This window comes from Rhinoderma darwinii, chromosome 2 (assembly GCF_050947455.1).
Source record: "Rhinoderma darwinii isolate aRhiDar2 chromosome 2, aRhiDar2.hap1, whole genome shotgun sequence".
In the NCBI taxonomy this organism is placed as follows: Eukaryota; Metazoa; Chordata; class Amphibia; order Anura; family Rhinodermatidae; genus Rhinoderma; species Rhinoderma darwinii.
In genome coordinates, this window is record NC_134688.1 from 115027568 (window position 1) to 115040005 (window position 12438).

Genomic DNA, 12438 nt, shown 5'->3' on the forward strand with positions numbered 1-12438 from the left:
GTGCACCCCATGCCTACTGAATGAAGCGTCTGTAGCCAACAAGTCGGCCCATTTTCCCAAGAACCCAGGCATGTTTAGGACAGGGATGTGAACAGGTGGTCGTTACCACTAACTTTCAATGAAGTGGTGCAGCGGATGTGGTCACGTGTATAACTTATAAACGGGGCTTAAATTCCATTTAAAATAAGCTATTTTTTAACTGGAAAACCCCTTCAACACGTGTAAGCTGAAATGGAAGGCACCTTTAATTACAATAATATAAATAGTGTTTTATTAACTTTTACATTAATACAAAATTAAAATAAAACAAAAAAAAACAAAAATACACATAGCGTCCTGGAAAAGTCGATATAAAATCATATGGTGAGACAGATAATCAGAGAGCAAATGCATCCTCTGCAGTTTTCTACTGCCACGACAACCTTTCATTTCTAGTATTTATTCCTAGGGAATACTAGTAGAACTAGAAGGGTGGGAACGTTTGATACCTAAAATGTGGAGAGAGATAAACCTCAAGCTCCAGTTTAGACATCACCATATAAACTACGCAGCGAGATGGAGAAATGTATGGGAACTCTCATATATGGCACATGATAAACGGTGGATGAATGATGTGAAGCCATTGCTTGCTCCTTGGGAAGTAATGTGCAGGCAGCAGGATGCAAATATAAGAAACTATGAAAGACAACTTCAAGCGATCAGGGTTCTCCAGGAATAATTGGAATAAAGTGCTGAAAGTGAGAAAACATGGGAAAAAGGAAAAAAGAAATTAAAAAAAGGGGGAAGATATCAAATACTGTACATTATAAATCAAACAGCTCAATGACAAGCATTACAAACAAATAATAATCAAGACAGTTGTTTGCCTGCCAAGCAGAAAAAATCTGCCTCAAAATTCCATCAGGATTTTTGAAGCAAATTATAAAATTCAAGCGTTTTGACACAGTTTTTATATTTTTTTATTTTTTTTTAGGAGTGTTATTTTATTAATCAAATCCAACCAAAAAAAAAAACGAAGCTTTTTTTTCTGCCTCCCATTCATTTAATTGAAGGTTTAGAGGTCAAAACTGCCCAAAATAAAGAATTGATGGGTAGTTTTTCTCGTGAGCAGTCAAAAACCACCCAGAGAAGAAGAAAATAACCTAAAAAAAAGACTGCTAGCTCCTATTCAAACCAATAGAGGGAGGTTTGGGGCATTTTTTGGGCACTGAATTCAAATGTGGTTTCTGCTGTGTGAACTGGTGCTTAAAAGCCTACTACATTTATGATCATTTTAGGGGCACATACTAGGTTTTGAACACCAGAATTTAGGAACCCGTAACCGTGACAGACCTAATGGGTACAATTACAATTAATAAATAGCACCCCCCCCCTCCTAGTTCAGTGGAGTCACATGGTGTATCACATGATCCCTCCAACTTTAAGGATCATGTGACATGCAGACCGCCTGAGAGGAGTCATGTGATACAACATGATACGCCACAGAACCAGGAAGTGCTCTTTTCACCCCCGCCCCCACCTTTGTTTGGCAGTTTGAAATTTCATCCACTAAGCAGCCCCCAAAGTATATCTCTATTAAGGCCTTATTTTGACAGGTTATAGTAATAGTTTCTCTTAAACTACCATATATTATTAAATTACAAGTTGGGGCAGAAGCTGCAGCAACGTCTTTCTCACTCTGCTCCCTCTCAATAGACCTCAATTGGCAGTGTGTCAGTCTTTCCTCTCTCCGCTTACCCCTTCCCATCTCCATAGACTTCTATTGGCAGGCAGTGAAAAGAGACACTCCCACTTCCTGCAGTCCGTCAACTCTGCTCTGTAACTAGGGATGGATTTTGCTTGACAACAGGGGGTGGACTGCAGATTACAGGAAGGGAGACACCTAGTGAAAGTAACTTCCCACAGTATTTGCATGGATAAAATAATTTACCAACTTTGTAAATAAACAAAGTTGATCTATATCAGGTATACTATTAGATTAGCATAACTTTTTTATATATGTATATAATAAATCTGCTACAAGAATCTTTCACAAACTACAACACCGCACTACTAAAAGCTCTACCAGCTGAAGGTGCAATTTTTAGGATATCCTCAGCAGTGAAAGACTTATCCAAAGTAAACCTATCCCATGTAATGTATTTTACTCACCATGTCTTCCTGCCTCTGCAGTAAACTAGATACTGGATCAATGCAGCTCCTATAAGAGCTGACAGCCCCTCGAGATGTATAGAAAGCACATTCCTCGTCCAGACAGGTCTCCCGAAACCTTTGTTTTGCCGACACGGCAGCTTGTATTCTTAATCGGGCGATATCAGGCAAAGAGTAAGGACCTGATGGAAGACAAAACAAATTCATAGAAAATGGAACGTGAAGCAAGCCTGCAAGGAGCTGCTCAAATTTCATCGCAACATTTTAATAAACTCATCAATATGCACAATCATCACTTAGTCCAGGCAACAATCGGTCACATAGCAATGAGATTTGAATTACATAAATATACTATTATACAGGAGGTCTCAAAAGTAAGGAAACACCCATAGAAAATGACAACCATTTGGCAGACTGTGATCCAATTTTAGACAAGCTGTGAGGAAAGTGGGAAACCTGTTCGGCCACGTCACCGACATGGTGGCCATCTTGAATTCAATTTCAGTTTTTCAAATGCTTCATAAATTTCACTAGTGCCAGGTGCCTGCACACAATTTTTACAGATGAAACGTTTAGAACGTGTGCTTGACCTCCAAAATTTTTCATGCACACAACTGCCATATGTACAGGCACCCTAAAGTAAAGAATTAAAGGGGGATTTCCTTTATGGCACATCTGTTTAATCTGAACGCTAGGACATCCCATCCTGAGTATGCCGTTGCCTGGTTCCCTGTTCATGACAAAGAGTTGGCCAAACAAGCAAAAACAACAACCTTATATGAACTTTCAATAATATCATTAGGTCAAGGCTAGACATGGCGGATGGATAGAAAATGCACTCAGGCGTTTGCTGCTTTTGTCTTTTCTATTGACTTCCATATGTTCCAATGTAAATCGTTGTGCAGCGGAATGGCTAATCTATCCTGAACATTCTCCCGGCGAGATCACGGACCTTTAACTTGTGAATGACTAGGGGAAACAAATGGTATTCCCAAGGCAAGGCTGTGAGGATGTCCAGGATAAAAGAGGACATCAAAAGTGAAGTATTATTCCAAGAGCTGCTTGTATGAGAACAGTGGCACAGAATCACTCCAAAAACATTGCATTGACTATTTCCACAAAGATGTGAATGGCACCAACATTATCCAACAATTCTGCCGGGTCTGAACTTAGACTAAAGTCTACAGTCAGAGGTCCACGCCTGAACTACTTTTTAGACATGGTGTTTTTTTTTAAAGAATTCCAGGCTCTAACATTTTACTAATTTCGTCATATGGACAAATTCAGAGAGAATACAGGTTCTTATATGGAACTTTAACTTATGTAACTAAACTTTTAGAAAACTCTTGAAATGTCAGACATGTCAGTAGTTGTGAACGGTGGGGATCTGAGCACTGAGACTGATCGTTAAAACGAAGCTGCAGAAGAGGTCCGGTGAGCGCTGTGCCGCTTAGTTTCTAAATGGCTTTTCTTGGAGGAGTGTACGGGCTCAATAGAAAGTCTACAAGTTTGTACACCGCTAGTCTGCTTTCCAGGGAAAGCCGATCAGAAACGAAGCGGTTCTGCTGCTTCATTTTAGCAATCTGTAAGTGTCACAGAGCTCGGACCCCCATCGTTCAAAACTACCAATTGTCACTGACAAGAAAGACTTTTTCTTAAAGTTTAGGAGTGAATGGGAGTAACGGAAACGCTGTTTCCGTAATGCCCATTTACTTGTATGGGACCCTATATTGGAACTGATCAATAGATTGCTATTAAAAGGACATTTAAAGTGCAAAACAGTTACTCAACCTTCAAAACAAGAGACACTTGGGTAGCACGAATTAGGCAATTGCGAAAAAAAAAATAAAAAGGAAAACTATTTCCAAATATACTAGTCCTGCTCAATGAATTAGAATATCAAAAAGTTAATTTAGTTCAGTAATTCAATGCAAAAAGTGTAACTCCTATATTATATAGATTCATTACACAGAGAGAGTGATCTATTTCCAGCATTTTTTTCTTTTAATGTTGATTATTATGGCGAACCGTTAATGAAAACCCAAAATTTAGTCTCAAAAATCATTTTTGAAATTGGGCTTATATAATATTCTAATTTTTTAATACCGAAATGTTGGCCTACTGAAAAGTATGTACAGTATCTGCACTCAATACTTGGTCGGGACTCCTTTTGCATGAATTACTGCATCAATGCGGCGTTGCATGGAGGCGATCAGCCTGTGGCACTGCTGAGGTGTTATGGTAGCCCAGGTTGCTTTGATAGCGGCCTTCAGCTCATCTGCATTATTGGATCTGGTGTCTCATCTTCCTCTTGACAATACCCTATAGATTGTCTATGGGGTTTGTCAGTTGAGTTTGCTGGCCAGTCAAGCACAGTGATACTGTGGTTATTAAACCAGGTATTGGTACTTTTGGCAGTGTGGGCAGTGCCAATTCCTGCTGGAGAATGAAATCAGCATCTCCATAAAGCTTGTCAGCAGAGGGAAGCATGAAGTGCTCGGAAATTTCCTGGTAAACGGCTGCGTTGACTCTGGACTTGATATAACACAGTGGACCATCACCAGCAGATGACATGACTCTCCAAACCATCACTGACTGTGGAAACCTCACACTGGAGGAAGAGTGGAGAGGCGTCAATCCAAGTGTCTTGCGGTCCAGTGTGAAGTTTCCACAGTCAGTGATGGTTTGTGGGCCATGTCATCTGCTGGTGATGGTCCACTGTGTTATATCAAGTCCGGAGTCAACGCAGCCGTTTACCAGGAAATTTCCGAGCACTTCATGATTCCCTCTGCTGACAAGCTTTATGGAGATGCTGATTTCATTCTCCAGCAGGACTTGGCACCTGCCCACACTGCCAATACCTGGTGTAATAACCACAGTATCACTGCGCTTGATTGGCCAGCAAACTCGCCTGACCTTAACCCCATAGAGAATGTATGGGTTATTGTCAAGAGGAAGATGAGACACCAGACCCAACAATGCAGACGAGCTGAAGGCCGCTATCAAAGCAACCTGGGCTTCCATAACACCGCAGCAGTGCCACAGGCTGATCGCCACCATGCCACGCTGCATTGATGCAGTAATTCATGCAAAAGTAGCCCCGACCAAGTATTGAGGGCATATTCTGTACAGACTTTTCAGTAGGCCTACATTTCGGTATTAAAAATAATTTTTAAAATTGGGCTTATATAACATACTAATCTTCTGAGACACTAAATTTTGGGTTTTCATTAACTGTTAGCCATAATCAACATTAAAAGAAAAAAAATGCTGGAAATAGATCACTCTGTGTGCAATGAATCTATATAATATAGGAGTTTCACTTTATGAATTGAATTACTGAAATAAATTAACTTTTTGATGATATTCTAATTCATTGAGAAGGACTAGTATACTAAACGGCAAGTCATTTGGAGTATTCAAATAAGTTTACAAATCAGCAGAGAGCTCATATTGCCCTGACTTCCAATTTAGTAGTGGCGGTTCACCAAATGTGAAGCTACACTTTAGGAATGCATCTTACCCGAAGTGCAGGACTGCAGGGCCTGTACAGCTGGATGAGAGAGGAAGGAGAGTGGCAGAGACGTCTTCACACAAGACACAATACTGGGATACTGCACAGGGGGGTCAGCGGTGTTGGCGAGGGATAAAGATGCAGGAGGGCGCATGTTTTTACATATAGGAAAGTCATGAGACATCCCAGCAGGAGCAGCTACATCCACATGGTTAAGAGAGTTCTCAGGCAGAGCTGCCTCCATCCTCTTTTGTACACTTGTTGTAATGTTTTCAAACCCTTTCAAGCAACCAAATTCTTCAATTGGCTCCTACACAGAAATACATTGATTAGAATATACTCCTACAGTAATACCTTACATACATACAAGCCTATGTTCAGACCGTGTAAAACCTGTTTTATTATAGAGTCCAGTGTATGAATAGTATGCAGTAAGGTCCCTCTAGCTATGGCTGGAGGCAGCCAGAAATTTGAATGGACACTAACTTTCCAAAAACTTCTGCTGATCTAATAGTATACCTGTTCTAGATAGACTTTGTCCTTTACTTACTGTTAAAATGTAGTTGTTTTATCCATGCAAATTCTGTGTCAAGTTACTGCCACTAGGTGTCGCCTTTCCTGTAATCTGGTGTCCAACAGTGGTCATGCAAAATCTGTCCCTAGTTACAGAGCAGAATTGACGGACACAGACATGCTGTGTGTACAAGTCTAAAGAGAGGGGCGTGGGGAGCTTGAGGAGAAAGACACAGACGCTGCCCATATAAAACTATGGAAAGGGGGAGAACACACAAACACTATATATAGTCACATAATGGCCAAAAATAGTGCGCCATTCCTCATGTACACATACGACAGCTTATTCTGAAAAGTTAGGTACGCTTTAACTTTGCACAGGATTTGAAGCTGGGTATCAGTAAAACAGAGATCCAACCGCTATGAAGATGCACTATATGGACCGAAGTATTAGTACACCTACAGGAGCTTTTATGACATCTTAATCTAAAGTCACAGGCATTAGTATGGTCATAAGCCCCCCTTTGCAGCCAAAGCAGCTCCCGCTTTCTACGAGATTTAGGAGTTTGTCTGTGGGAATTTTTGCCCATTCATCCGTTAGAGCATTTGTGAGGTCAGACAATGATGTTGGAGTAGAGGGCCTGGGTCACAATCTCTGTTCTAGGTCATCCCAAAGGTGTTGGATGGGGTTGAGGTCAGGGCTCTGTGTGGGCCAGTCAAGTTCTTCTATACTAAAAACTCACCCAAGCACTCCTTTCTGAACCTCTCTCTGTGCATTGGGGCGCAGCCATGCTGGCACAGAAAAGGGCTTTCCCCAAAACTGTTCCCTCAAAGTTGGAAGCAAACTATTGTCCAAAATGTCTTGGTATGCAAAAGCATTATTTTTTCCCTTCACTAGAACTAAGGGGCCTAGGCCAACCACTGAAAAACAACCCCATAGCATTATCCCTCCTCCACCAAACTTGGCACAATGTAGTCAGGCAGGTAACTTTCTCCTGCCAATTCCCAAACCTAGATTCTTCTATCTGACAGTCTGATCGACAAGCGTGATTCATCTCTCCACAGAACACGTTTCCACTGCTCAAGAGTCCGGTATCGGCGTGATTTACACCACTCCATCCGACACTTGGCATGGTGCTTGGTAATCTAAGGCTTGCGTGCAGCTGCTCAGCCATGAAAACCATGCCATGAAGCTCCCAGCGCACAGTTTGTGTGGCTGTGAATGCCAGAGGTGGTTTGGAACCCTGCAGTTACTGAGTCAGCAGAGCGTTGGCAACTTATGAACTATGCACCTATAAATAAAATATAAAAAAGGCAGAAGGATCTCAAATGGGGATACTTTTTATTAAAAAGTAACATTTTGGCCCATGGAGATGCTTTGAATCTCACTCTGGAGAGCCTGGTAGTCACGGATCGCTACCTCTCCCCTCCTGTGGCTGCACAGTGGATTGTACAGATATTAACTCTGCAGGGTGTAAATATATGTCCTTGCACACTTAAATGTAGACCACTAAGATATTATTAATAACACAATAAAGACCCAAGGCAAGTCTCACCTTCTTGTCGGTCTCTCCTGGACATTCACCATCTAAGAATAGCCGCACAGCCACTTGGTCCTATAGCAAAAAGTAAAATTAAAATTCAAAGGAACCACTCCGGCCACGGAGTCTATACATCAATGCCATAAATAGACTATCAATATCTTTTTACAACGGTTTGTGATATCAAAACATAAGTTAGTACTGGAGAACAATCTCATTTTTCAATAAGAACTACCATAGGACCAATAGAAAACAGCCCAAATAGATAGTTGAATTTGCGCATACTGTGGTACACTATATGTCGTTTAATCAAGTGCTGGGTTTGCAATATAGTGATGCATTTACAACACTTTGTTTTTAGGGCTACTAGGTGGGGCACCCTTCATTCAAAGTGAGGGGATTGAAACAGAACATACCAGTAGGTTTGGCAAGTCATTAGTTATTAAGCAACATCTGAATCGCCATAATGTCAGAATAGAAGCGGAGAGAATAAAATGGATACTTTACCGTTAAAGACATCTGTACTAGTTGGGTACAAATCGGCCAACTCTACATTGCCTGACTGCAGACAGTTTTGCACAGTAGTAAATAGACCATGTAGCACGATAAATTAAATACTAACTTCAAATATGGTTTTCGATTAACAGCCGGATTGGTTTATGGGCCTCAGGGTGGTGGAGAAAATAGTTAAAGTTTCCCTATTGTACTCACTATTTTGTGCTCATTTTCACAAGGAGCCTCAGACATAGAAGGGGATAGCTCATCAGCCCACTTGACAGTCGACCTAGCAGAAGGCTACATATGGGGGGGGGGGGGCCAAACACCACAAGAAACATGATCAGATATTTTATCTGAGAAGAGAAACTTGCACACATATAATGGCGACATGCATTAGGTAAATCGATATGCTAATCGCTAACATACCTGGGTATCTGAAAGCTCAGCCTCTAGTTGCTTATTTGCCATCTCTAGTGCCAAGGCGCGAGGTGTTTTCGGAAAAAATGGTAGTTTTGAAGTGGCAGAGTATCCCTGGAAGAACTTCTACAAGCCGACAAAAAAAAAAAAAAAGTCTATAAAAACACAACTACTAAAACAGTATTGCTGCATTACTTTCCTACCAGTATTAAACATATGTAAAGATGTGAAGTGGTTAGCTCTGGTCATAGGGATTTTTTTTTAAACATTTCTCACAACACACACACTTTTTACAGGGGGCCTTCAGGAGGTTTTCAGCAGCTCATACTAATAAGAATACAGACAATATATCTAAAAGATTTCCCGCTGCATAGTTCCTCCTGTTTAATACTGCGTGGGGCCTAAATTTAAGTTTTCAGACTTAAAAGGGGCACTCCACGAATATAAAATAAGATACATAACTATGAATCAAGTTTCTTTTGACTTTTCCTACCAAATTTATCAGAGTACTTGCGAATGCTTGTAGCTTATGCTCTACTAGCAGATCACGTCAACTTGACTGCAACACCGTAAAAGACGATCGCAACCACCGTTTCAAAAAACCGCTGATAGCACAGAGCCAATCCAGCTTTATATGGAGTGCTACATTATTAATCCGATTTTTATTAAAAATTAATTTAGGTGAAAAAAGTTGACCACATTGACTGGAGATGTAAAATTCAATGTTGAATGAATGAGATGAGCGGTGTGCCTTAAAGACAACCAAATCCTAGGTAAAAATCTGCAGCTCTTCTCAGCTAAAACTGCAGAGGGAGTTGGTCTTTGAAGAGGACAATGATCCAAAGCACACAGCAGTTACTGGCCAGAAGTGGCGTCACAGAAGGAAATCTAGAAGATGACCTTGAGGCCCCAACAGAGGCTTAACTTCATATTGATCAGAGGTGATGAATAATTATTTACTGATGAAGTTTCAGTTTGTCTTTAGAGCAACTCTGAAAATTAATGTAGGACACACAATCTAAAAAAAAAACTCTTCATGAACTTCGGGAAAAGGGCAAAGGAAAAGAAAACTATCATTTACTATTTTTTTTTATATGGATGCAACTTTAATGCAGGATCTTCCATGTGTACAATTAGGAATTTGCACATTTGTGTATACTGCATATTTTTTATGTAGGCTGAATTAACAGTTACTTTTTTATGTAAGCTTTTTTTGCTCTGCACCTGATCTAATGAAGGGCAAATTGAAAAACTCAATAAAATGTAAAAGAAAAATCAAACATTATCATAAAACAGTGGAAACCTGATGCAACATTCATTTCAGTCGCACACAAATTAATGGAATCCATTCTGATCAGCATGACCATCGTTGCAAGTGTGAACCTCGCCTTATTTTAGAAGCACAGCATGTCCTATCCTTAGCACTAATGTGTAAAATCACCACACAATATTGCAACAAAAACACGGTGTGCAGAATGAAAAATTAAGGAGGATTTTGAGGGGAGAACAGAGATTTAGGGCCCATTCACATCAGCGTTGTTTTTCCATTCAACCTTTCCGTCAGAGGAATGAAAAGCCAAACGGAAACCATTGTGTTTGGTTTTTTATAGTTTGCCTCTGTTCCGCTAGATTTCATAATTATTTTTTTTACGGAAACAATAGCGTAGATGACTGACGAAAAGGTTGAACGGAAAGCCAACGCTGATGTGAATAGGCCCTTAGGTACACAGCAATAGCCCAAATACAACTGCCAATAAAGAAGGGGGTGTTTATGGTTCTAGCAATTTGTTCTGTTCTCCAGAACATGAATAACTAGTATAGAGTGCTGAGAGTTTTACTGCAAAGTGACAGATAGGAAGCGTTACAAGTTTGTTTTTCCTTCTTTTAGCACAGTTGCTAAATATATGTATTTTGATTCAAAAGCAATATAGACTTTCTAGACCGAGACACTTAAATGGAATGTATAAATGAAGATGGCATAATTTCAATCAAGTTTTTATTAAAATTTTAGTTTTTTTCAATGTTACTATCCTAATAAAAAATGCTGAATTGTTGTAGTTTTCACACTGGCCACTAGGGAGAATCGCCTCATTATCATTAGACAGTGGGTGAGTTAATAACAGCTCTGCTGGAAACCTAGATAAGGCAGGATAGTAGTCCTGCCACTCCCGGGTCTCTGGGGAGGGGGCTAAACTCCATCAAATCTATCTATATGCGCATTATAGTTTGTTGAAATATATACATTTTTCACACATCTCACCCCATTGTTGCCATAGCGGACTTTTGCCAGATATTGATCACTGACTGAGGCCACAGCTTTGCAAACCGGTCTACCTCCTACAAGATGCAGCAAAAGTAGTGCATATTCCCATGCTCTGTTTCACGAACAGAGAATACCGCAATTACTGCGCTTGTCAGGGAATCGGAGAATGCCGGTGTGCATGCTTTACTTCTTCTCTGACAAGGGGAAGATTATTGGACATCCTGCTCGCCAACAGAAAATCAATCCAAACCACAGAAGATGCAGTAAAGAAGAGGCACAGTGCATGCGTACCCAATGTTGGAAACCTATGAAAGTGGATGCAGTAACAGGATGCGAGACGTGACACTAGGCGGTACTATTACAAGTCAGTAAAAGATAACAATTTTTTTTTTTATAGGGATCAAACTTATATAAATTGCCATTGTGGAGTATTTAAACCTAAGTATACACAAATTTGTGGGATAACCCCCTTTAACGCCTGTTCTTTGCAGCTGCCATAAAGCACATACACCATGCTACACATTAGCAGAAAGGGTGTGTCTCCAATATGGCCACCCCAGGAAGGTTTTTTTATTTATTTATTTATTTTTTTTAAAACTCACAGCAGACATTTTTTCTCTCTCTTTTAGGCCGCAAGCACACGACCGTAATTTTGATCCGCAATTATGGATCTAGAATTGTGGATCAAGTTACGGATCCATTTATTTCTATTGCCCACGGACACCTTCCCGTATATTTACAAAAAGGCGTCCGGGCCATAGAAAGCATCCGCAAAAAATAGGATGTGTCCTATGTTTTATTTTACGGACGTGCTCCTATAATTCGTTAACGGGAGCACGGCCTGCAAATCAGGATGCCTGTCTGCGGCTGTCCGTGGCCGTAATCACAGTGCGTAATTGGCCGTGTGCAGGGGGCCTTACATCTAATGAATACTGATACATTCCCTTTAAAAGAGATGGAAAAAATACAAACACTCTGAAATACAAACCAAAACAGAGGAGTTTAATGGATGAACTCTCTTAGCTGATCCACCAGGGGACTCGTCCTTAGTCATCAGAGTCTTAGAAACTCGACAAGGGCTGAATACTATATCTGATAAGTGAAAGACAAAAAATGTTAAATAATATTCTAGTATAAATTAAACAGCAATCATCATGACTCCCAAATTTACTGATGTACGTCGGAAGAAAATTTGTCAAAACTGGCGAAAAAGGAGGGGGGGGGGGAATGGTCTACAGCAACCATTTAGATCGCTTTTCCATTTTCAGAAGGGTCAAAGAAAAAAAAAAAGAAAGCTAGGAATTAGTTACTATTAGGCCGGGTTTACACGAGCATTTGCGTATTCAAAAAACGCAGCGTTTTGCGTGCGCAAAAGGCACTTAACAGCTCCGTGTGTCATCAGCGCCATCATTATGACACTCCGTTTGGATGTTTGTAAACAGAAAAGCACGTGGTGCTTTTCTGTTTACATTCAGAGTTTGACAGCTGTTGCGCGAATCACGATGGTCACACGGTAGTGCTTCCGTGTGACATGCGTGGTT

At 40.5% G+C, this 12438-nt stretch overlaps 1 protein-coding gene across 6 annotated transcripts in view; it reads right to left on the bottom strand.

The window, feature by feature from the left end:
* Positions 1-243: 243 nt before the first annotated feature.
* Positions 244-12438, bottom strand: part of TROAP (trophinin associated protein) — a 32703-nt gene continuing 20508 nt past the window's right edge. For 3 of the 6 annotated variants that reach the window (XM_075852177.1, XM_075852176.1, XM_075852172.1), the window contains 7 exons: positions 11886-11989; positions 8644-8760; positions 8431-8514; positions 7735-7794; positions 5675-5975; positions 2152-2333; positions 245-731 (listed from right to left, as the gene is read on the bottom strand). In XM_075852177.1, the coding sequence (XP_075708292.1) occupies positions 699-731; positions 2152-2333; positions 5675-5975; positions 7735-7794; positions 8431-8514; positions 8644-8760; positions 11886-11989 (881 nt within the window). In that variant the 3' untranslated portion in view covers positions 245-698. Of the gene's footprint in view, positions 732-2151; positions 2334-5674; positions 5976-7734; positions 7795-8430; positions 8515-8643; positions 8761-11885; positions 11990-12438 lie in introns of all 6 variants that reach the window. The other 3 variants (XM_075852173.1, XM_075852175.1, XM_075852174.1) reach the window with 3 other exon arrangements.